The sequence below is a fragment of the Anomaloglossus baeobatrachus genome, chromosome 4, assembly GCF_048569485.1.
Source record: "Anomaloglossus baeobatrachus isolate aAnoBae1 chromosome 4, aAnoBae1.hap1, whole genome shotgun sequence".
Lineage (NCBI taxonomy): Eukaryota > Metazoa > Chordata > Amphibia > Anura > Aromobatidae > Anomaloglossus > Anomaloglossus baeobatrachus.
The window spans coordinates 471,305,952-471,331,892 of NC_134356.1; the positions used below are offsets into that span (position 1 = coordinate 471,305,952).

The following is a 25,941-nucleotide window of genomic DNA, read 5'->3' on the forward strand; positions in this document are numbered from 1 at the left end:
GGTGTCACACATAGCGATGTGTGCTGCTGCAGGAGCGACGAACTACTTCGTACACCGAGCAGCAGCGATATTCGAGAATAGGGGGGCATGTCACCGATGAGCAATTTTGACCGTTTTTGCGACGATTCAAAATCGCTCATAGGTGTCACACGCAAAGACATCGCTAAAGCGACCGGATGTGCGTCACAAATTCCGTGACGCACGTCAAGTTCTTTACACTTGCCCTCTGGCATTTTCATGTTTTTTCAGCGCCGCGCTAGTACCCATGGGCTATCTTGTGACCAGAAGTCAGACATTACGTTACAAGATCTTAATGCAAGTCTATGAAAGCTAGAATGTGGCCAGAACTAGGCTCTCATATCGAGATGCATTGAGTTGTTACCTCCGGCGCGGTCCATGAAATACTGGAACTGCCAGCAGGTCACAAATTGCCGGAGACCGACTGCAATGGTGGTGACAGAAGATGAAGCCACCAGAGGGTGAGTATATGACATTGGGTAGGGGACTTGGATTTAAAGCACCAATCCAGTGGTGCAATAAGAAAAAAACAAAAACACAGGAACACCAATTTGTGGAGGCACTCACAGGAATGAGAAAAAACCCACAGCTCTACTCTGCCTCATTGACTAACATTGGTCCAAGTGCCATGCGAGATTTTCTAACATTGTCCTTTGATTTATACGCTCATGTGAGCAAGTCCTAACAGTGATGCAATAGTGTGGTGGGGTGCCTGATGTGAGAATCCTGAATGTGGTAAAGTGGGAATACCTGGAGCAGTAGCGTAGCTAGCGGGGGAGCAGAGGGTGCCCACCCGGAGCTGCAATACCATTAACTATATCGGCGTGCACAGCGCGCCGATATAGTTAACCTCTGCGGCAGTGCGGAGGAGACATGATCTCCCTGCGCTGCTGCTGATGACAGCGCACACGCAGGACACAAAGTCCCGGCGTGGTGACATCATCGCTCAGCGCCGGGCGGGGGGGAGGCAATTGCCTCCCAGGCTGCTTTCCCAGCTATTGTTGAGGGCCGGGCGCGGGCCGCCTGCTGCATAGTGTCATTATAACACACATGGCCGCACAGAGTGAATTGCGCGCGGCCGTGTCTCTTGTACTAAGATGTGGCTGGCCACACTGACAGGCGCAGACAGTGCTGACCGCCACATAGTACAGGAGACCCGGCCGCTGGCATGCACAGTGCGCGACCACGTGCGTTATAATGACGTCATGCAGCGCGCGCTGCCTCCATCCAGTGTTGTGGCTGCATCCCAGTGATTAGAAGCTGACTGGGTAGTGGGCGTGACCGACTTTGTTAGTGGGCGTGGCCATGTTTCCTCCCGTCCACTATAATCATGTAGGCTTCGCCCCCCCCCTCTCCCCCTGCGCCCCCCTGCACCCTCCATCTGGAGGTCTTACCTCGGTCCCTGCTTCTATCATAAAGAACTCCAGGACACCTGGAGTTTCTTTGTCATCACCTGCGTTGCTGAGGTCCCGCCCCTTCTGATCACATGGGCGTGACGTCACCACAGGTCCTTTAGCTTAGAGGGATTTACCATGGCATGAAACAAGTCTGTGGCTGCACGAGAGAGAAGTGTCCCCCAATCATCAAAAGTAAAAAGCACCTCCAGTATGTGTCTGTGTGTATAGGATTGTGTCTGTCTTTTGTGTATGATTATTTGTATGTGAATGTTTTCAAATATGTATACACTTCTATGTGACTATATCTGTGTATGTGTCTGTATATGTGTGTGTGTATATGGCTGTACGCAGGTGTCTGTATATATGTGTGTGTATACGGCTGTACGCAGGTGTCTGTATATATGTGTGTGTATATGGCTGTACGCAGGTGTGTGTACGGCTGTACGCAGGTGTCTGTATGTGTATATGGCTGTATGCGGGTGTGTGTATGTGTGTATGGCTGTACGCAGGTCTCTGTATGTGCATATGGCTGTATGCAGGTGTGTGTATGTGTGTACGGCTGTACGCAGGTGTCTGTATGTGTATATGGCTGTATGCAGGTGTGTCCATGTGTATACGGCTGTACGCAGGTGTGTGTATGTGTATACGGCTGTATGCAGGTGTGTGTATGTGTGTACGGCTGTACGCAGGTGTCTGTATGTGTATACGGCTGTACGCAGGTGTGTCCATGTGTATACGGCTGTACGCAGGTGTGTGTATGTGTATACGGCTGTACGCAGGGGTGTCCGTGTGTACGGCTGTACGCAGGGGTGTCCATGTGTATACGGCTGTACGTGGGTGTCTGTAAGGAGCTGTAGGCCCATCATACTGTGTATAGGGGAGGTGTAGAGGTATATTATGTATAGGGAAGGGGTAGAGGCATCTTACTGTGTATAGGGGAGCCATGGGAACATCATACTGTGTATAGGGGAGGTATAAGGGCTTCATACTGTGTATAGGGGAGCTGTACATGGGAGGGACATTATTAAATGTTAAGTGGACACTTAGGAACCATTATTGTTATAGGGGAAGTCAGGGTATTGTGACCGTGAAAAGCACACTGGGGGCTCTATTACTTTCTAGGAACAATATGTGGGCACCTTTCTAGGGCACTAACACAGGTCATTACTATTTTCTAGGGGGAAATGTTACCATTTAGAGGGCACAAATGCGGCATTTTACCATGTAAAGAGCATAGTGGTGGCATTAATATGTGGGGGGCACAGTGGTGGAATTAATATGTGGGGGGCACAGTGGTGGAATTAATATGTGGGGGGCACAGTGGTGGCATTACTATGTGGAGGCACAGTGGTGGCATAAAATATGTGGGGGGCACAGTGGTGGAATTAATATGTGGGGGACACAGTGGTGGCATTATTATGTGGAGGCACGGTGGTGGCATTATTATTTGGGGGAACAGTGGTGGCATTACTATGGGGGGCACAGTGGTGGCATTACTATGGGGAGGCACAGTGGTGGCATTATTATGTGGGGGCACAGTGGTGGCATTATTAAGTGGGAGGCATAGTGGTGACATTGTGAGGGCACAGTAGTGGCATTACTATGTGGGGGGCACAGTGGTGGCATTAATATGTTCGGAGCACAGTGGTGGCATTATTATGTGGAGGCACAGTGGTGGCATTATTATGTGGGGGCACAGTAGTGGCATTATTATGTGGGGGGCACAGTGGTGGCATTACTATGGGGAGGCACAGTGGTGGCATTATTATGTGGGGGCACAGTGGTGGCATTAGGTGGGGGCACAGTGGTGGCATTATTAAGTGCGAGGCACAGTGGTGACATTATTATGTGGGGGCACAGTGGTGGCATTATTATGTGGGGGCACAGTGGTGGCATTATTATGTGAGGGCACAGTGGTGGCATTAATATGTGGGGGGCACAGTGTTGGCATTAATATGTGGGGGGCACAGTGTTGGCATTAATATGTGGGGGGCACAGTGGTGGCATTAATATGTGGGGGGCACAGTGGTGGCATTATTATGTGTGGCAGTAAGAGGAGTATGGTTTTTGTGCACACAGCAGGTGCAGTAATAGGGACACACACGGCAGCAGCGGCTCAGTATTGGGGTGACGGCAGGATGAGGAGTTTGTGCAGGTTGGGATTAGATGGGGTTCGGTGCCGGAAGTGTGAGGAGTCAGATGTGTCTTTGTTGTAATTTCTGTAGATGAGTTGTGGCTGGAAGAAGTCGTCATGTTGGTCTGGGCCAGATGGAAAAGACGGAAAAGGTGAACAACTCCATCCGAAAGAACGTCAGCTGTAAGTCACCATCGATAACTGCACTGTGACCTGTTGTATGTGCTGCAGCACTGATATCTACCACTATATAGTCACCATATAGCGGTAACATCAGTGTCATCTGCCGAGGTGCACTATACCCACGATTAGTCTGCGCCACCGTAGTTATCATGGTTACCTGGTAAGGGGCCCACTCAGATGTTTTGCCCCCCCTGAGCTGAAACCCTAGCTACGCCACTGCCTGGATGTAAATATCTATAAAGGAGGGGTTCACAAGGTATTGGGGTGCTTATTTTGGGGAAGCCTTGGATGTGATTATACCAATAATGGGGGTGGGGTGGTGCTCACGACCAGCTCTCACAGCTGAATGTGGCTTTCAATGTAAGAATAATTGTGGACCAATGATCTATTATCTAGATGGTATGTAATTCAAGTAGATATAGCAGCACTGCAGGTTTCTATTGCAGCTGTTTACAAGCTCCAAATATGACAGACTTAAGGGAATCTGTCATCAGGATTTTGCTACCTCATCTGAGAGCAGCATAATGTAGGAATAGAGACCCTGATTCCAGCGGTGTGTCACTTTAGTTTAACGCATGCATTATTTGTGATACAATCAGCATTTTTAGATTTAGCAGAGCTCAGAAAGCTAACCCTGCCCACACCACACACAACTCTGTGTATATTAGCTATAGACAGTGGAGGAAGGTTGAACTAGATCGACCTAGGTCTTTTCCAACCTTAAGCTGGGGTCACACTAAGCGACAGCGACAACGACGTCGCTGTTACGTCACCATTTTCTGTGACGTAACAGCGACCTTGTAAGTCGCTGTTATGATCGCTGCTTAGCTGTCAAACACAGCAGAAGCAGCAGCGATCATAACGTCGCTGTGCTGCAACATGTGCAGGGAGCCGCGCTTAGCGCTGGCTCCTTGCTCTCCTAGGTACAGTACACATCGGGTTAATTACCCGATGTGTGCTGCAGCTACATGTCACAGTGCAGAGAGCAGGGAGCCGCGCACACTGCTTAGCGCTGGCTTCCTGCTCTCCTTGCTACAGTATACATCGGGTTAATTACCCGATGTGTACTTCAGCCACATGTGCACAGAGCAGGAGCCGGCACTGGCAGCAAGAGCGGAGGCTGGTAACGAAGGTAAATATCGGGTAACCAGGGAAAGGGCTTCCCTTGGTTACCCGATGTTTACGCTGGTTACAGCTTACCGCAGGCTGCCAGACGCCGGCTCCTGCTCTGCTCGCTTCATTTCGTCGCTCTCTCGCTGTCACACACAGCGATGTGTGTGTCACAGCGGGAGAGTGACGACCAAAAAATGAAGCTGGACATTCAGCAACGACCGGCGACCTCACAGCAGGGGCCAGGTCGTTGCTGGATGTCACACACAGCGACGGGACGTCGCTGCAACGTCACAGAAAATGGTGACGTAGCAGCGACGTCGTTGTCGCTGTGTGTGACACCAGCTTAAGTAACTGTGAGCTGCTAATCAGTCCGGGGATGGGGGTGGGGTTGGGCCAAAATTCATGCTGGCACCTAGTCCAGCAGTGATAATATCTTACTGATACACTCTTTGCATTGAAACAACTTAAGCTGGTGTCACACATAACGACAACGACGTCGCTGCAACGTCACCATATTCTGTGACGTAGCAGCGACCTCAACAGCGACGTCGCTGTGTGTGACACATAACAACGATCAGACCCCTGCTGCAAAATAGTTGCTCGCACCTGAATGCTCCAGGTCATTTTTTGATCGCTGCTATCCCGCTGCGCCATGCTGATAAGCTGATAATCCTTGTGTTTGACACCGCAGCAGCGACGCTACGCTACGTCTGAAACCACACAACGACCGTCGACGTCGCTATGATCGCTGCTCCGTCGCTGCTTTTTATAACATGTTTGACAGCTTACTAACGATCATCTATGGTCGCTGCTACGTCACAGAATATGGTGATGTTGCAGCGACGTCGTTGTCGTTATGTGTGACACCAGCTTTAGTGTTTAGTAAAGGCCCCATTACACACGTCGCTATATTGTGCGATCGCACCCGCCCCCATCGTTTGTGCGTCACGGGCAATTTGTTGCCAGTGTCACACAAAGTCGGTCACCCCTGTCACACGTACTTACCTCCCGAACGACCTCGCTGTGGGCGGTGGGCGGTGAACATCCTCTTCCTGAAGCAGGAGGGACGTTCGGCATCACAGCGACATCACACAGCGGCCACCCAATAGAAGCGGAGGGGCGGAGATGAGCGGGACGTATCATCTCGCCCACCTCCTTCCTTTCTCATTGCCGGCAGCTGCAGGTAAGCTGTGTTCGTCGTTCTCGGGGTGTCACATGGATCAATGTGTGCTGCCTCAGGAGCGACGAACTACCTACATCCAGGAATGTGACCGATATTTTGAAAATGAGCGATGTGTCAACGAGCAACAATAAGGTGAGTATTTTTGCTCATTAACAGTCGCTCGTAGCTGTCACATGCTACGATATGTCAAACGATGCCGGATGTGCGTCACTGACAACGTGACCCTGACGACATATCGCCCGATATATCGTAGCGTGTAACAGGGCCTCAAGTGACACATCCCTGGAATCAGTGTCTCAGCCCTTACGTCATGCTGTCCTCAGGTTACATAGCAAAAACTTGCTGACAGATTCCCTTAAGTCCCCAAAATAATTCACTGAAGTAAAAGAAACAGGTATGAGTAGCACTCCAGAAGCTCAATGTGAATATTGGTTTTATCCACCCAAAACCATTACAGACTTGTCCAACTTTTCAGCTCCTTCTGTAGATAGCATATAATATATTCTACAGTATATAATAAGGGTACATCCAGACAGTTGCAAAATCCACTCTAAATATTGTAGCCTTTTCCAATGTGTAACAGATGAAACCTCTGGTTAATGTCCACAGAGTAAACTCATACACGGGTCCATATATACTTCAGATTGTCTCCGCAACACATGGATGAGATATCATGAACTCTCCGCCACAACACTGGTACAGAATTACGCTGACTGGACGGAAAATCTGCAGCATAGCTAACCGTGTTCACAAGCCCGAGGTGTACAGAAAGATTTATTGATGAGCCTATAAAAGAAACGATACTGGAAACGTAGTCCATAAAATAATGGCGATTGGTAATTCCTCACTACAGTTTTCCTTTAAATCCACCTTTGCTTACTTTGTGTTATGGACCCTCAGACATAGGAGAAGGCGGTCTGAGCAGCCCAACATAACAGGAGGGATGTGGTTGTACTATCACTATAAGGTGGGCACGACTGCTTGGGACCCCGTGGTGACAGAATTTTAGTTTCTCATTTTAGAGCGGGTATCATTTTATTTTTAAGAATATAAATTTTAGGACGCTCAGATTTTTGTGTTTGAGACTCGGACCGCACATAACGCCACGTTCCCACCATCACTATTTGTTGAGTTTTTGATGCTGCGTATTTTGTCAATAAAGTTTTGTCAAAGCCACATACCAGGAAGTTTAAAAAAAAACCATAGCTTTAATTAAAGTATGACACCCCAAAAAGATATGAACATTTCGGAGTAAAAAATGCAATGAAAAAAACGCCAATAACCAAATTTACATTATGGGGCAGAAATTCTGCAACATCCAAAAACTCACCAAATACTGACTGTGGGAACGTAGTGCTTGTTACAATCTAATCTGAAGGATACGGAACATAAACTGAAGGTAAAACGATCCTCAGCTCAGTGTAATGAAGAGGTCTTAAGGCCCCTTTAGACACTGCAACATCGCTAGTGATATCGCTGTAGCGTCACCGGTTTTGTGACGTAATGGCGACCTCCCCAGCGACATTGCAGTGTGTGAAATGCATCAGCGACCTGGCCCCCGCTGTGAGGTCGCTGATCGCTACAAATCTTTCAGGACCATTCTTTGGTCCTTTGTTTCCCGCTGTGCAGCATGCATCAGTGTGTTTGACACCGTTACAACGACTTTGTTAGCGACTTCCCTTTCAAAAAGCTGCTTTGACACGTCACCAATGACCAGCTAGGTTGTTCTGCAGGTCCGTATCGCTGCTGCGTCGTTGGCCAGGTCTGTCTGTTTGACAGCTCACCAGCGACTCACCAGAGTCTTTGTAGCGATCTCGCCAGGTTGGGATCGCTGGTGGGATCGCTAGAAAGTCTCAGTGTGTAAAGGGGCCTTTTATGAGCCCCACGTACAAACTATCGCTCTGCGGAATGAAGTAGGTATACAAATACATCACATTTGTATCATTATATGGCATGGGTGATATATCCAGCGAAATCCGCATTAAATTCTATATGACTTTGTCCCAGATTTTGGTGTGGATTTCCATCACACGCTCCAATATCCTATCTCCAGCCTGTGTCTTCATCACGGTCATTAATTTAAGGATTTAAATATTTTATTATAGGAAAATGTCAAGCAACAATCTGTTTCCCAGAGCAAAAAGAAGGAAAAGAAGGCCAGCAAGGAACGTGATGACCAGGAACTGGAGGTGTGTATCCTCTCGGGGTATTGTCCCTCCGCTATTGATGGCTTGTGTGTGGAATTTGCATGGTGCTCTTCAGCATGCTTTGCAGTGGTGCTCGGGATCTGCCTGTAACATCTAAAAACATATTGTTCATCTTCCTGTTCACTTTCAGTTATTAAGCTCTTAATTTCATTCAGACCCTACAGATGTATGAGCAGGTAAAACCTTCTCTTGTGAAACTTTTCTACAGCTGCTCTCAGGAGCTGAACTCGTAGTGATCAGCCAGTCCGTGCTTGGTGTGTGTGTGTATAATATATGCAACACAAAAATGATATATCTTATTGAAAGTTGTCTCTGTTTTTAAAAAAAATCTGAGGGATTTTATTGTGTATTTCTATTCTCCTAGGTTACCGGCCGCCATTACAGCCTATCAGAGGTGGCTGGTCTCTTAGTAAAAGGGATTGTCCACTATTTTTACATTGATGGCCTAGCCTTAGCATAGGCCATCAATGTCTGATCGTCCGGTGTCTGACACCCTGCACCCTCAGTTGTGGAGCTTCCCCGTCAACTGCTAGCAGCCAGGTACTGCACATCCGCCTCCCGTTCAAATCAGTAGGAGGCGGCTATGCATTACTAGGCCGAGATTGCTATCAGTTGACTGGGCAGCTCTGGAATTGAGCATTTCCATCCGCTTGCTATCAGCACCGAGAGTAGCTGTCGGTACTGGTGCCGGTGTCAGACTCCGGTCAATAAGACATTGATGATCGATCCTAAGGATAGGCCATCAATGTTTAAGTAGTGGACAACCTCTTTAAGGAAAACAGCTCTTACATGATCTTTTACTGTAGAGCTCGTAAAAACTGCTCTGTATTGCTAGATTCAGCTTGTTTCAGTGCCCTATGCCTCTCTGATACTACAAGAAGAAGTAGCTTTAAAGGGAACCTGTCATCAGAAATTTACCTGTAAACCTAAAAGTTTCCCCCTCTGCAGCTCCTGGGCTGCATTCTAGCAAGCTTCCTATAGTTTTTGTGGCCCCTTTTATACCAAAATAAATACTTTATAAACTTGTACCTTTTTCGTATGCAAATTTTGTAAATCGTCCATGGGGGCGGGCTCTCTGCTGACCGTTGCTGTTCCTCCAGCAGATTTACGCCGCCCCCGAACGCTGAATTTCAAACCTCAGGACGCCGCCCCTGGGCGCCCGTGGTCTCGCGCATGCGCTGTGCGACTGTAGCGGTGCCGAGCACTGTGTGCACGTGTGACCGCTGGTGACCCTTTGCGCGGGCACGAGGTTATGGGCGGCGCTGTGAGTGTCATCAGCAAGTGCCGCCCATAACCTCGTGACCGCACTTTCCCCTTTGCCTCCTGCGTTCTGCGCAAGTGTCTCCTCGTAACCTGTGGTGGCCTGATCCACTCCTCCCATCTATTTCCTGCTGCAGGGCAAGATGGGAAAGGTGACATCGGATCATTTGGCCAGCGCTTGCGCAGAACGCAGGAGGCAAAGGGGAGAGCGCGGCCACGGTATTATGGGCGGGCACTTGCAATGCAATCACAGCGCCGCCCATAATATCGTGCCTGCGACCACGTCACCAGCAGTCCTCGCGTGCACGGGACCTCGGGCGCTGTGGGCGGCGTCCTGATCTATGAAATGAAGCAATGGGGGACGGCGTAAACCAGATGGAGGGACAGTAACCGACACCACACGGCCCGCCCACATGGAGAATTTACAAGAATTGCAGACAAAAAGGTACAACTTTATAAAGTGTTTTATTTGGTTTTAAAAGGGTCACAAAAAGTACAGGAAGCTTGCTAGAATGCAGCCCAGGAGCTGCAGAGGGGGAAACTGTTAGATTTAAAGCTCAATTTCTGATGACAGGTTCCCTTTAAATTGAAGTATTGGAGAGCACACAGTTGGGGACAGTAAGGAGCGACTCCCCAACTCTTCTTTTCCCCCACATGCAGGAAGCCAGGAGGCAGATGAATGGAAACACCATGAGTCCTTAAACCAGAAAATTCGGAATCTTTTTGGACAAATCTGCACTTATTTATAGTAGATATAGATAGCTAGTATGCAGCGTCAGACTGAAGTACTTTGGTTACACCATAGAAGATCATTCTTGGTTCCCAACCTGATTAAGGCTGGAAACACACTTATGCGTGTAAAATCGGTCCGAGTTGCATGATAAAAGTCGGACGATTTCAGTTCACTTTATGATCAGTGTGCAATGCAACTGCACTGCAATCCTGGGATTTTTCTCATGATTGCAGTGCGTGTGCAATGCGTGTTTGATGCATATGGGATCCGTTTTTACTATGTCATCTGCTATTCAGCTCTGCTACATGGCTGCTGACAGCAGACACAGACAGAGCTATGTAACAGCTGAATGGCCGCTGGCAGCAGACACAGACAGAGCCGCACGATCAGAATGAAGTCGGATGAACTTCACCTGACTTCATTGTCATCCCACGGCTCTGTCTGTGTTCCATGGCCCCTGATTTTCGGTCACCGGTGAAGGTCTCGCTGGTGACCGCAAATTCCCTGAGTGACCGCAGTGAGCCGCACGATCAACGGTGCCATCACTGAGGTTACCCGTGGCCACAGCAAAAGTCCTCCCGCTGAGATCTGTGGCCGCGGGTAACCTGAGTGACGTCATCGCTGATAGCGCGACTCACTTCAGTCGCTGCGGGGAGCTCACAGAGAGCGGCCGTGGTCTGTGGCCGCTCTCTGTCAGCTTCTGATGTAGCAGAGCTGACAGCGTCGAGGGACCTCTGTGGATTACGTCGGACATGGAAGGGTATTTGGGGACTTGAATAAAATGGTGAAAGGGGGTTGTGTTTTTTTTTTTAATTTATTTCAAATAAAGGATTTTTTGGTGTAGGTCTTCATTTTTTTTAAACTTACAGGTTAATCATGGAAGGTATCTCGGGGAGACGCCTGCCATGATTAATCTAGGACTTAGTGGCAGCTATGGGCTGCTGCCATTAACTCCTTATTACCTCGATTGCCACCGTACCAGGGCAATTTGGGATGGCTGGGTACAGTCCCGGGACTGTCGCATCTAATGGATGCGGCTATTCCGGGCGGCTGCTGGCTGATAATGTTAGGGTGGTTGGCTCCCCATCCTGAGAATACCAGGCTTCAGCCGTGTGGTTTTACCCTGGCTGGTATTAAAATTGGGGGGAACCGCACGCCGTTTTTTTTAATATTTATTTTACTGCATGATATAGACCCGTCCACCGGCAGCTGTGATTGGTTGCAGTGAGACCGCTGTCACTCATCGTGGGGGCATGTCTGACTGCAACAAATCATAGGCGCTGGTGGGCGGGTAAAGCAGGGAATACGAGATTGAATAATGAGCGGCCGGCTTTTTCAAAAGAGGAGAAGCCGCCGGAGCAGTGTGAACGCCGTGCAGCGCCGCGCCCGTGACCAGTGAGTATGAGAGAGGGGAAGAAGGGATAGACCGACATGGACAGAGAGAGAGACCGACAGAGAGAGAATAGAGACCGAGAGAGAGCGACCGACTGACAGAGATAGAGATTGACAGACATTATGAGACCTCACTCATTTCCAGTGTTTTGTGACACATGCCATAAATGTATTTAGAAAAACGAATGTCACTAGGATGGTGTGAGTGCCGGTCCGTGTGACATCCGTTTATTTACCCGCTCCCGTAGCGTTGCATTGGAGAGACTCGCGCGAGAAACTCTCCATAACTCAGCATGCTGCGATGTGTTTTTTTTTTTTTTTTTATTTCCAGTCTGATTTGGACTGGGAAAAAAATAGCAGATGGGAGAAGCCTCATTGATTAACATGTGTCCAAGTGCAATGCGAGAAAATCGCAAGTGAGAAGCCGGCCTAAGTGTTACTAGTTGCAGAGTCTGTCCTTCCCTTTAGCTCCCATCTAGTGGGGCGGATAATTGGGGGAATGAGCATTCATAGGAATGCTTATTCCTAACCATCAACCTGACTAAACAGTCCGGTACTTGAGTTTTGGAGTTATTGCATTTTTATCGTGTTTTTGACGCTTTATTTTTTTTTGTTTTATTTATTTTGGTTTGTCATGTTATAAATAAAGCTGCATTTTACATTACTCCAGGTAATTGGCTTTTACACAACTTTGATAGTTATGTACAGATTAAATGCATTTTTCCTTACTTAATGCAATTCCATGGGGCAAATCTGCAAGAGAAATTGACATGTTGCTGATTTCAAACACGCACAGCAGGTCAGATGACGCTGCGTTACAAGAAAAGCTCAGTGGCCAGGAGATTTCTATAAATCCAATCCATTTTGCAGAAACTGAGAATGTGGGTTTTTTTTGCAGAGTGAAAAAGTGTAGCATCACAAGCTCATTGTGGGAAGATAACCTTACAATACAATCTGTGACATCTGCAACAGAATCTACAGCAAAATCCTCATGCAACACATGGATTTTCCTATCACTGATTGCTTGGGGCCATTGTTTCACTGATGTGCTGCCCCGTGTGTGTGTGTGTGTGTGTGTGTGTGTGTGTGTGTGTGTGGTACAGATCAAAAGTTTGGACACACCTTCTCATTCAAAGAGTTTTCTTTCTTTTCATGACTCTGAAAATTGTAGATTCACATTGAAGGCATCAAAACTAGGAATTAACAAATGTCAAATGAAATACTTAACAAAAAAGTGTGACACGACTGAAAATATGTCTTACATTCTAGGTTCTTAAAAGCAGCCCCCTTTTGCTTTGATTAATGCTTTGCACACTCTTGGCATTCTCTTGATGAGCTTCAAGAGGTAGTCACCGGAAATGGTCTTCCAACAGTCTTGAAAGAATTCCCAGAGATGCTTGGCACTTGTTGGCCCTTTTTCCTTCACTCTGCGGTCCAGCTCACCCCAAACCATTTCGATTGGGTTCAGGTCTGGTAACTGGAGGCCAGGTCATCTGGCGTAGCACCCCATCACTCTCCTTCTTAGGGTATGTGCGCACTAGGCGTTTTTTTCACGCTGCGTTTTTATGTGCGTTTTTGTCTCAAAAACGCACCCGCGGCTAAAAAAAACGCGGCAAAAACGCATGCGTTTTTGCCGCGATTTGGTGCGTTTTTTGCTGCATTTTTGCTCACTGCGTTTTTAATCAGTGCACAATGCCATTAAAGATTGTTGATGAAAAAAAAAAAAAAAAGGTCTGATGTCATTTCCTTCTTCAAAATGTTCATTGTATGCAGGAGAGCAGACAGCTGCAGAACTAGTGTGTGCAGGAGAGCAGACAGCAGCTGCAGAACTACAAGGCTCAGCATCCTCCATTCACTAGTGTATGCAGTTTTTTGCCCAAAAAGAAAAAAAAAATGACATGGGCTTCGCCATATTTTTGTATGCTAGCCGGGTACAGCAGGCAGGTACGGGCTGCCCCCAACCCCCAGCTGCCTATTTGTACCCGGCTGGGAACCAAAAATATAGAGAAGCCCTTTTTTTAAAATTATTTCATGAATTTCATGAAATAATTAAAAAAAAAAAAAAAATGACGTGGGCTTCGCCTAATTTTTGAGTCCAGCCGGGTACAACTAGGCAGCTGGGGATTGGAATCCACAGTGCAGGGTGCCCAAGATCTCTGGGCACCCCCACTGCGAATTGCAGTCCGCAGCCACCCCAGAAAATGGCGCTTTCATAGAAGCGCCATCTTCTGGCGCTGTATCCAACTCTTCCAGCTGCCCTGATGCCGGGTGGCTAGCTAGGTAATAATGGAGTTAGGGCTAGCTGTATATTATCAGCTAGCCCTAAGCCCGAAATTCATGGTGTCACGCCAATATTAGACATGGCCACCATGAATTTCTAGTAATGATAAAAAAAAAAAACTACAACACACAGAAATTTTTTTTTATTAGAAATAAAACACAACACAATTAGTGACTCCATCTTTATTGAAATAAAGAACCCATCCTCCGCAGTAATCCTGGGTCAGGGTCCCGCGCCGTCCAATCCGGATCCAATATCATCTGATCGGTTTGCTGGAAGGCAAAGTGATCAGATGATGTGTCAGGTTCAAGCGCCTGAATCACATCACACATCAGCTGATTGTATAAAAGCCGATTATACAATCAGCTGATGCATCAGTGCAAAAAAAAAAAAAAAAAAATACTCACTTATGTGCTGATTACCGGCAGCTCCTGGAGCGATCGATTGGACAGGAGTCTGATCCCGTCCGATCGCTGCAGCAGCTGCCGGTAATCAGCTGATGAAGTCCCCTGACGGCAGGATCAGCTGATAGCCGGCCGGGCGCGAAAAAGCCGGCGAGACTACGATCAGCTGATGCGTCAGGTGACTGCATCAGGTGATCCACCGCCAGGTCCTGCAAGCAAGGTCCTGCCCCGGGGAGACTGCACACAGCCAGAGCGGCGGGACCGGGACAGGAGCGGACATGGCACCGGGACCCTGCAGACAGGTGAGTATATATGACATTTTTTTTTTTCTACTGTTCACTTTGGTTTTCGCCGCTGCCTCCACCTCCCGCCCAGACATGGCGCTGCACGGAGCTGACATGGCACCGGGCGGGAGGTGGACGCAGCGGTGACGGTACCGGGAGGATTCCTGCTTCTGTGTTTACCAACAGAAGGAATCCTCTTCCTGTACACGTCACTGTAGTACCCACCCCTTGCGTTTATAGCTGCGTTTTTAGTCATAGAAACGCAGCTATATTTGCAATGTGCCTTTTTCATTGCGTTTTTGAACATCTCATTGAACTCAATGGGTGAAAAACGCAGTGAAAAACGCAGAAATAATTGACATGCTGCGTTTTTGTGGTCACCACAAAAACGCAGCTAAAAAAAAACGCTGTGTGCGGCCAGCACTTATGAAAACCCATTGACATTGCTGGGGAAGCAATGTCACTGCGTTTTCAGCACAAAAACGCCGCTAAAAACGCCGCTAAAAACGCGGCAAAAACGCCTAGTGCGCACAAGGCCTTAGGCTACATGCGCACGCTGCTTTTTTTTGCTGCTTTTTTGGCTGCAGTTTTGTCAGCAGAACTTTCTGACATCTGACTTCCCAGCAAAGTCTATGAGAAGTCAGATTTGTCATGCGCACATTGCAGTTTATTTGTCAGCGTTTTTTTTGTCAAAAGTTTGTGACAAAAAAATGCAGCATGTTCATTCTTCCTGCGTTTTTGGCAACATTTGTCACCCATTGAAATCAATGAGGGCATCAAAAACGCAGGAAAAATGCATGCTAATCAAAAGTGGTGCATTTTACCTGCCTTTTACCTGCGTTTTTGGTACCAAAAACGCAGGTGATTTGTCAGGAAGTGAGGTAACAGGCAAGTGGTCCCGTCCTCCACGTGTTCCCCGAAGTACCGCTGTCCCCAGGGGAGATGATGTGGAGGACGGGGACTATCAGCGGCGGCGGCAGCGAGAGGGAAAAATCAATGTTTTCAGCTGCCAATGTCCATCCCCCTCTTGCTGCCGCCGCCGCCGCTGATAGTCCCGTCCTCCACATCATCTCCCCTGTGCGTGCATGCTGGGGACAGCGGTACTTCGGGGAACACGTGGAGGACGGGACTATCAGCGGCGGCAGCGAGAGGGGGATGGACATTGGCAGCTGAAAACATTGATTTTTCCCTCTCGCTGCCGCCGCCGCTGATAGTCCCGTCCTCCACATGTTCCCCGAAGTACCACTGTCCCCAGCGTGCACGCACAGGGGAGATGATGTGGAGGATGGGACTATCAGCGGCGGCGGCAGCGAGAGGGAAAAAATCAATGTTTTTAGCTGCCAATATCCGTCCCCCTCTCGCTGCCGCCGCTGATAGTCCCGTCCTCCATGTGTTCCCCGACGTACCGCTGTCCCCAGCGTGCATGCACAGGGGAGATGATGGACCCCTCTCGCTGCCACCGCCGCCGCTGATAGTCCCGTCCTCCACGCTCCTGTCAGCTCCACGCAGTAGCGCGATCAGCTGAGCTGTCACTGAGGTTACTCGCGGCCACCGCTGGATTCAGCGGTAGCCGCGGGTAACCTCAGTGACAGCTCAGCTGATCGCGCGGCTGTCTTCAGTTGCTGCATGGCGGTTACAGGAGTGGCGGTGTATTCTGCAGCTCCTGTCACCTCCATGCAGCAGAGCTGGATGCGACACTGGAGGTCCGTGGATTACGCCGGACATGGAGGGCTTTTTGGGGCTTATTAAATTGGGTACGAGGGAATTGGTTTGTGTTTTTTATTTCTAATAAAGGATTTTTTCGGGTGTGTGTGTATATTTACTGTAATTTACAGATTAATCATGTAAGGAATCTCGGGGAGACGCCTGACATGATTAATCTATGACTTATTGGCAGCTATGGGCTGCCAATAACTCCTTATTACCCCGATTTGCCAACGCACCAGGGCAAATCGGGAAGAGCCGGGTACTGTCCCAGAACAGCCGCATCTAATGGATGCGGCCATTCTGGGCAGCTGCTGGCTGATATTGTTAGGCTGGGGGGCTCCCCATAACGTGGAGCTCCCCATCCTGAGAATAACAGCCTTCAGCCGTATGGCTTTATCTGGCTGGCATTAAAATTGGGGGGGACCGCACGCCAGTTTTTTTTTTATTATTTATTTATTTATTTATTTATTTCTAATTTTTTTTTTCAATTCAACAAGCTTTATGGGCTTGTTTGAATTGAAAAATACATGAAACAATTGACAAAACTGCAGCCAAAAACGCACCAAAAAAGCACCTACATTTTTTGTGACATTTCCAGGCTCTCTCTGACAAGGTGCAGTTTTGGCTGCAGTTTGTGAACACGAAAAAGAAGCCGCGTGCGCATGTAGCCATAGTCAATTAGCCCTAACACAGCCTGGAGGTGTGTTTTGAGGTAATTGTCCTGTTGAAAAATAAATGATGGTCCAACTAAGCGCAAACCGGATGGAATAGCATGCCGCTGCAAGATGCTGTGGTAGCCATGCTGGTTCAGTATGCCTTCAATTTTGAATAAACCCCCAACAGTGTCATCAGCAAAGCACCCCCACACCATCACATCTCCTCCTCCATGCTTCATGGTGGGAACCAGGCATGTAGAGTCCATCCGTTCACCTTTTCTGCATTGCACAAAGACACGGTGGTTGGATCCAAAGATCTCAAATTTGGACTCATCAGACCAAAGCACAGATTTCCACTGGTCTAATGTCCATTCCTTGTGTTCTTTAGCCCAAACAAGTCTCTTCTGCTTGTTGCCTGTCCTTAGCAGTGGTTTCCTAGCAGCTATTTTACCATGAAGGCTTGCTGCACAAAGTCTCCTCTTAACAGTTGTTCTAGAGATGTGTCTGCTGCTAGAACTCTGTGTGGCATTGACCTGGTCTCTAATCTGAGCTGCTGTTAACCTGCGATTTCTGAGGCTGGTGACTCTGATAAATGTATCCTCCGCAGCAGAGGTGACTCTTGGTCTTCCTTTCCTGGGGCGGTCCTCATGTGAGCCAGTTTCTTTGTAGCGTTTAATGGTTTTTGCCACTGCACTTGGGGACACTTTCAAAGTTTTCCCAATTTTTTTGGACTGACTGACCTTCATGTCTTAAAGTAATGATGGCCACTCGTTTTTCTTTACTTAGGCTGATTTCACACATCAGGTTTTTGCTGTGCGGCACAATCCGGCGCTTTTCAGAAAAAACGCATCCGTTTTTTTTCCCGCCGGGTGCGGTTTTTCTCATAGACTTTAATTAGCGCCGGATTGTGCAGCATGTACTCGCGTTTGATCCGGTTTTTGCCGGTTGCAGCAAAAATCGTCACTACGGCGGCCGCACAGGACATAGAGAGGAACGTTTTTTGCCAGCGGCAAAAAAAGCATAGCGCCGCATACGGCGTCGTGCGGCATGGTGCATAATGAAAGTCTCTGCACGCCGAATCCGGTGGCATGCATCAAACGCCGGAAGCATGTACCGTATTTGGTTTTTACTTCTGAGCATGCCCAGAAGTGATATAAATTCGTTGCTTGTCAGAAAATATCTCTCTCTGGCCTAAGAAAATCGGTGCGAGTGGAGGGCGATAAAACATCGCATTCCACTCGGACCAATACTAGCCTGTGTGTCAGCGCACATGAGCGATTATTTTCTCAGCCCTAATCGGACCGAGCAAACAATCACAGCATGCTGCAACTGTAATGCGAGACTTTTTTCTCTCGCACCCATTCAAGTGAATGGGGCGAGAGAAAAATCGCACTGCACTCGTGGTACACCGTTGTACCGTGCGTGCAGGGTGAGACTCACAATAGCCGGCTACGGAGGAGAGGGGGAGAGAAATCCCTCCTTCCCCTCCTCCGTGCTAGCCTGCCCCTCCTGAGAGCTGGCCCGCGCCAGCAGCTGAGGTCCGCTCGCACAGTCGGACCACACTCAGACGCAGGGACACTAGCATGACACTCGGCTCCTGCTGTGCTGCCAGCGCGAGCCGAGTGTCATGCGAGCATCGCACTAGTGCCCCATTCGGCCCCAGCCTCTCTCTCACTCTCTCACTCACTCTCTCACTCACTCTCTAACTCACTGACTAATTCACTCACTCTCACCCACTCACTCACTGACTAATTCACTCACTCTCACCCACTCACCGATCACCGGCGCGGCACTGCACGGCTGTCTCACTGCTGGCGGCTTCTCCTGATTTGAAAATGCCGGCCGCCCATTATTCAATCTCTTATTCACTGCTTTCCCCACCCACCGGCGCCTATGATTGGTTGCAGTCAGACACGCCCCCACGCTGAGTGACAGCTGTCTCACTGCAACCAATCACAGCCGCCGGTGGGCGTGTCTATATCGTGCAGTAAAATAAATAAATTAAAAAAAAAAACGGCGTGCAGTCCCCCCTAATTTTGATACCAGCCAATATAAAGCCACACGGCTGAAGGCTGGTATTCTCAGGATGGGGAGTTCCACATTATGGGGAGCCCCCCAGCCTAACTATCAGCCAGCAGCCGCCCGGAATTGCCGCATCCATTAGATGCGACAGTCCCGGGACTCTACCCGGCTCATCCCGAATTGCCCTGGTGCGGTGGCAATCGAGGTAATAAGGGGTTAATCATGGCAGGCGTCTATGAGACACCCCCAATGATTAACCTGTAAGTGAAAGTAAATAAACACATACACCCGAAAAAATACTTTATTTGGAATAAAAGACAAAAAAAAGACCCTCTTTCACCATTTTATTAAAATCCCCAAATACCCCTCCAGGTCCGACGTAATCCACAGAGGTCCCATGACTATTTCAGCTCTGCTACATGAAACTGACAGGAGCGGCAATAGAACACCGCCGCTCCCGGGAGCTCCACGCAGCAACTGAAGGGAGTCGCGCTGTCAGCGGGGATGTCATTGAGGTAATGCCTGGGGGGGTGTACGGTGACGATGGGTGAGGTAGTGCCTGTGTGTGTGTGATGATGATGATGATGAGTGCGGTACTGCCTGCGTGTGCGGTGATGGTGCGTGCGGGAGTGCCGGTGTATGTGCGGTGATGGTGCGTGCGGGAGTGCCGGTGTATGTGCGGTGATGGTGCGTGCGGGAGTGCCGGTGTATGTGCGGTGATGGTGCGTGCGGGAGTACCAGTGTATGTGCGGTGATGGTGGGGTCTCTCCCTCTCTCTCAGCATATTTAAAAAAAATAACCAAAAAAACGGATCCATTGCATCAGTTTTTACACAATCTGAGACGGATCCGTTGCATTAGGCACAAACCGGATTGTGCCTGATTGCAAAAAACTGATGTGTGAAAGTAGCCTTAGCTGCTTTTTTCTTGCCATCATACAAATTCTAACAGTCTATTCAGTAGGACTATCAGCTATGTATCCACCAGACTTCTGCACAACACAATTGATAGTTCCACCTCCATTTATAAGGCAAGAAATCCCACTTATTAAACCTGACAGGGCACACCTGTGAAGTGAAAACCATTTCCGGTGACTACATCTTGAAGCTCATCAAGAGAATGCCAAGAGTGTGCAAAGCAGTAATCAAAGCAAAAGGTGGCTACTTTGAAGAACCTAGAATATAAGACATATATTTTCAGTTGTTTCACACTTTTTTGTTAAGTATTTCATTCCACATGTGTTAATTCATAGTTTTGATGCCTTCAATGCGAATCTACATTTTTCAGAGTTATGAAAATAAAGAAAACTCTTTGAGTGAGAAGGTGTGTCCAAACTTTTGGTCTGTACTGTATGTATGTATAGTTATATTTGTTTTTTATAGCATATACACAGTCACACCCTAAACTCAGACCAGTTACACACACATATTTGCTCCATCCTTTAGCTATACTGCCTAGAAGTATGGCTAACATGAGCCTCCTCCCCTTTGAGCCACTATGAAGTTGATGAACACTTCGGCCATTATTACCACTAGTGATTCTGGGCCCCGGATTCTGGGTGTTGATCCTGATCTGGCACTCGGGAAATTAAAAAAAAAAAAAAGAATGAAGCACTTGCTGAAGCTCAAGCACGGCTGAACACTGCTACCGCAGCCGCCCATTCACTTCCGGGGCCTCACATTTTTGCTTATCCATATGCACTGCTTCCTCTGCTCAGCGGCAGTCTTGGCATCTGTGATTGGATGCAGTCAGATGCGCCCCAGCGTCTGACTGCTTCCAATCATAGGCGCTGTCTGCAGGTCACTATTGTGGTATAAAAATAAATAAAATTATTGGTGTAGGGTCCCCCCATATTATGATACCCAGCACAGATAAAGCCCACAGCTACAGACTGCAGTCCCCAGTCGTGCGCTTATCGTGGCTGTTTATCAAAATAAGAGGCCATGCGGCATTTTTTTTAATGATTTTAAAAAAATGACGTGCGGTCCCTCCAATTTTGATACCCAGCAAATATGTGGACTGGTATTCTCAGGCTGGGGAGATCCATGCTTATTAGGCCACCCCCAGCCTAAAAATAGCAATCTGCAGTTGCCCAGGATTGTCGCGTCCATTGGATGCGACAAACCCAGCGCTTTACCGGGCTCTTCTCAATTGCACTGGTGCGGTGGCAATCGGCGTAATCAGGGGTTAATAACAGCCCACAACAGTCACAAAGTCCTAGATTAGTAAGATCTATGAGACCCCCCCCATCACTAATCTGTAAGTGAAAAGAAATAAACACAAACAATGAAAAAATCCTTTATTTGGAATAAATCACAAGAAAACCCCCTCTTTCACCACCCCCCAAAACACCCCTGCAGGTCCAACGTAATCCACACGAGGTCCCTCAACGATTCAGCTCTGCTACATCTGAAATTACAGCATGCGATTATGGAACATTTCCACACACTGAAACTGCAGGCAGAGACTGAGCCGCGATCACTGGTGACATCACTCAGGTTAGTTGTGGTCACAGCAGAAAGGTTCCCATGGTCATCCACTTGTGACCACAGCTAACCTGACCTCAGGTGGGGTCACTGTGTTTAATGAAGTCACCTGAGGTCAGGTTCCCTGCGGTCACAGCTGGAGGACCATAGAAACCTTTCTACCGTGACCAAAACTAACCTGAGTGATGTCACCGCCGATCGCGGCTCAGTCTCTGCCTGCAGTTACAGCATGCGGACATGTTTCATGATTGCGTGCTCTAATTTCAGATGTAGCAAAGCTGGAATTGTCGTGGGACCTCGTGTTGATTATGTTGGAGCTGCAGGGGTGTTTTGGGGGCTAATGAAGTGGTGTAAGAGGGTGCTTTTTGTGTTTTATTCCTAATAAAGGATTTTTTCAGTGTTTGTGTTTATTTCTTTTCATTTACAGATTACTGATAGGGGGGTCTCATAGATGCCTCCCATTACTAATCTGGGGCTTTGCGGCAGCTGTGGGCTGTTATTAACCCCACATTACCCCAATTGCCACAGACCCAGGGCAGTCGGGAAGAGCCGGGAAAAGCGCTGGGCTTGTCGCATCTAATGGGACGCGGCAATCCTGGGCGGCCCAAGAAGCATGGGTCTCCCCAGCCTGAGAATACCAGCCCCCAGCTGTCAGGCTTTGTCTTGGCTGGGTATCAAAATTGGGAGGACCACACGTCTGTTTTTTTTTTTTTTTTTTTTTTTTTTTTTAAATTATTTACATAAATAAAAAAAACAAAACGCATGCGGTTTCTCCTGTTTTGATACACAGCCAAGATAAGCACGTGGCTGGGGGCTGCAGCCTGTAGCCATATGCTTTCTCTGTGCTGGGTATCATAATATGGGGGAACTCTACGCCAAATATTTATTTATTCTTATTGTATGATAGACCCGCAAACAGGGTCTGTGATTGAAAGCATCAGACACGCTGTCACTAAGGGTGGGGAGGCGTCTGACTGCAACCAATCACACACACCGGTGGGCGGGGGAAGCAGTAACTATGTATGAACCAAATGTGTGGTTCTGGGCGACCGCAGGAGCTGTGTACAGCCATGACGGAGCTTCAGTAAGTACAGCGCGCTTGCTCCTATCTCCCTATCCCTTCTACCACCATTTTTAAATGCCAGGTTTTGGTCCCCATAGACTTATATGGGGACCGGAATCCAGCCTGGAACTAGTTTTTAAAGACCTGCCGGTCACGGTTATCTGCAAGTCCGCCCATTACTAATTACCACCCATTACTGATTGAGGGCCCTCCTCTCATAACTAGTCACTGTCATTAAATGTGTGGGGTTATATGGGTGGTGATGGAGAGGACACCCTACTTAACTGAATGATGCCTACCCAACACCACCCATATCATTCCAAACACTCCAATGATTGCACAGAGGTGGAGTTTTGGGGCCCCATATATTACTAAGAGCCGCCTTGTATCGCCCTTATGCAGCAGTGTGGTCCACCATTCATAGCACAACTTGTAACCTGAGCTGTTAATGGGGTTGGTTCACTACTAGGACAATTCCTTCTCATTCTTCGTTTCCCCCAGTTAATATAAAAAAGCTTAAATTCACCTCCCATGACGGCACCGTTCCAGTGGTGTTGGGGCTCATGACGTCACACAAGCCCCACACTCAATCACTACTATCTTCTCTCTCCCCGCCTTCAGACATAGGAACTAATCAATAGGGAGTGAGAGCTGCAGCTGCCACTCACTTCTTGTTGATTTACTCCTGTATCCGAAGGCTGGGATAGAGCAGCCGGTGGTGATTGGGGTCAGGGCTTGTGTGATGTCGCAACATCACATAAGCCTCAGGAACATGAGCCCCAACACTGCTGGAATGGTGCTGGCATGGGAGGTGAGTATAATATTTTTTTTTTTATTATTATTTTAATTGGGGATCCGTGGAATGAGAAGGGGTTGCCCTAGTAGTGAACCACCCCTTTTTAGATAGAGGGGATAAACAACCCTAACATTGGTTGGCTCTTTTGCAGCCAAGTGTCAGGGTCGATAACCGCAGAATCACTGCTCTCCAGGTTTTACAACCTGGGAAACAGTGGTTTTGGCATTCAGGTGACTGGAATAGGTGTGTCCTACTGGAGGATCCTCCGGTGGGCCAGTTCGACACTGCTAGTATGAGTTTTGAAATTTCGGTACATGTAGGGAGTATTGTTATAGTAATAGCCAGAGATAACGACTGTAGAATATTTAATAAATGAATGCACTTAGCCTTGCACAAAAATAAAGTTTTATTCTTTTTTTTTGTTTTTTTTTTTTTAACTTCGTTTTATTAACAACATAATCAGATCAAACAAGGTACATCTGACATTGTGTACAACGTTATACGCGCCCGGCACATGGAGGGCTACATCTTAGACATAGTGGTAAACAATCATACGGCTTTCATGACGTCAGCTATACTTAAAACAGAGTAATGTTGTTGTCTATATACCCTAACATCTATACATTCAACAAATTTAGTGTTAAGCTTACAGACAGCTCAATCAATATGGTTGAAGAACCAAAACAAAAGGCAACAATAACCGCTACATCGTGTCTCAATATACCGCTGGACAGCATTCCGCACTCTAACAAAGTTTCTTTTAAAGCTATTTTTCATTTTTGTTTCAGTTGATCATAAAACAGAACTCTTAAGTGATGTTTTCGGTGCGTTGTTGCTGGCTCGGTAATTGTGCCTTTCTGTTTGTCATCTTGATAAACGCTTAGTCAGTGTGTAATGTTTGTATTATTTTACCAACGTTCATGTTTTTAAAATTCCCTCCATCAGCAGATTCCTGGATTGTTAAAAAAATACAAAAAATAAACTGATAACTGAACGTTCTCCACAACCATATTCACTCTTTTGCACCATGACTATAAATTAGGAAAGGATGATAAATGGCCATGAAGAGGGACCAGCCTGCCATCACTTTACAGCACCAAGATCTTTCTCAAGTGCAAAGAGTGGACAACCCAGCTCCTTCCAGCGCATTCACCGAAGGGAATACCTGGACACTATGCAAAGACCTTGGAAAGTCATCTTCCCACTTGAGGTATGGGTGAGAGCAGGCGTAAGTGGGATGCTTCCTTTTGTCTGATTTATTGCTTCATTTAATACTTTTGCTCTAATGTTGGTATCTCAGGAAGATCTAAAGGAACCAGCTTCAACCATTATACTGAAAAGACTGGAGAATGGTTGTGACTTCGTGTCTCCTTCACAATCAGTCAGTGACCAAATTTTACCCACATGGCTGGAACTATGTGGTGAAAACAGGTTTAAGTCATCTGATACCACATGGACTGTCCTATTCCAGGACCCAGTAAGTATGGGCTCATGTTATCTGGTTACTTAACCAATATCAACTTCATACACCGTTTTTAATAAAAGCACGTGTGGATACAGAAATGAGACAATAATGGTGCAACATACCATATTTTTCGCTTTATAAGACGCATCTTATTTTAAGACGCACTACAAATTTGGTGAAGGAAAAGAGAAAAATATTTTTTTTAATATTAAATGAGGTCTGTCTTTATAATGCCAGTGTCCGTCTAACAAATCATATAGAGTATATGTCCCTCATAGCCCCCCCATCCTAAAATTAGCCCCCTTAATCTGGATATGGCCCCCTTATATTGAATATAGCCCCCTTGTGCTGGCACACGTCCCTCAGTAATGCCACATGTCCCCTATTGATGGCACACGTCCCCTATTGATGGCACACGTCCCCTATGGATGGCGCACGTCCCCCTGTGCTGCCCATGGCCCCCTATGGATGGCACACGTCCCCCTGTGTTTGATATCTCACGCGCTGTCCTCCCTCGTGTCTCCCTCCGTGCTGCTGAGCTCCTTCACTTCCTGCTTCTCGGTGTCGGTCATGTGATCGGCACAGCAGAGTTACATCATCTCTGCGTGCCTGATCACAGCGGCAGCAGGGAGACATCGGGAGATCAGCGCTGGAGGCGGTAAGTAAAGCTTTTTTATTTTAGGATGGGCAGCAGCATGTAGACCATATCTAACACAGGGGGAGCATGTGCCATGAAAGGGGGCGCAGGCACATATAATATGCGCCGCTCACCCAGCCCATCACCGCAGTGCGGTTTCAGCACCACGGTGATGGACAGCGGCAGTGCATATTATATGAGCGGGAGCAGGAGATCTCCCGCTGCCTCCTGCAGCCTCCACCAGCCTGCCTCAGCCGCCAGCACCGCTCCAGACCTTCCCCCCACCTCCCCTGGGCCCTGCAGTATATAATCAGTATATTCGGATTATAAGACGCACCCCCTACTTTCCCCCAAAATTTGGGGGAACAAAAGTGCATCTTATAATGCGAAAAATACGGTAAGTACAGAAAAGAGAACAAGCTTGATTCAGACTTTTATGTAATCTGTAGTAATAAATGTTACAGCATACTGATGCGTTTCACCACTTGTGTCTATGTCATAGCATAATCTAAGTATACGCG

At 47.7% G+C, this 25,941-nt stretch overlaps 1 protein-coding gene across 3 annotated transcripts in view; it reads left to right on the forward strand.

Annotated features, from left to right (window-relative positions):
* LOC142303875 (threonine--tRNA ligase 2, cytoplasmic-like) overlaps nucleotides 1-25,941 on the forward strand; it is a 146,487-nt gene that overhangs the window by 13,495 nt on the left and 107,051 nt on the right. The window contains exons 2-4 of one of the 3 annotated variants that reach the window (XM_075345706.1): nucleotides 8,134-8,217; nucleotides 24,361-24,528; nucleotides 24,619-24,795. In XM_075345706.1, coding sequence (XP_075201821.1) covers nucleotides 8,134-8,217; nucleotides 24,361-24,528; nucleotides 24,619-24,795 — 429 coding nt within the window. The remainder of the gene's footprint in view (nucleotides 1-8,133; nucleotides 8,218-24,360; nucleotides 24,529-24,618; nucleotides 24,796-25,941) is intronic. The other 2 variants (XM_075345707.1, XM_075345708.1) reach the window with 2 other exon arrangements.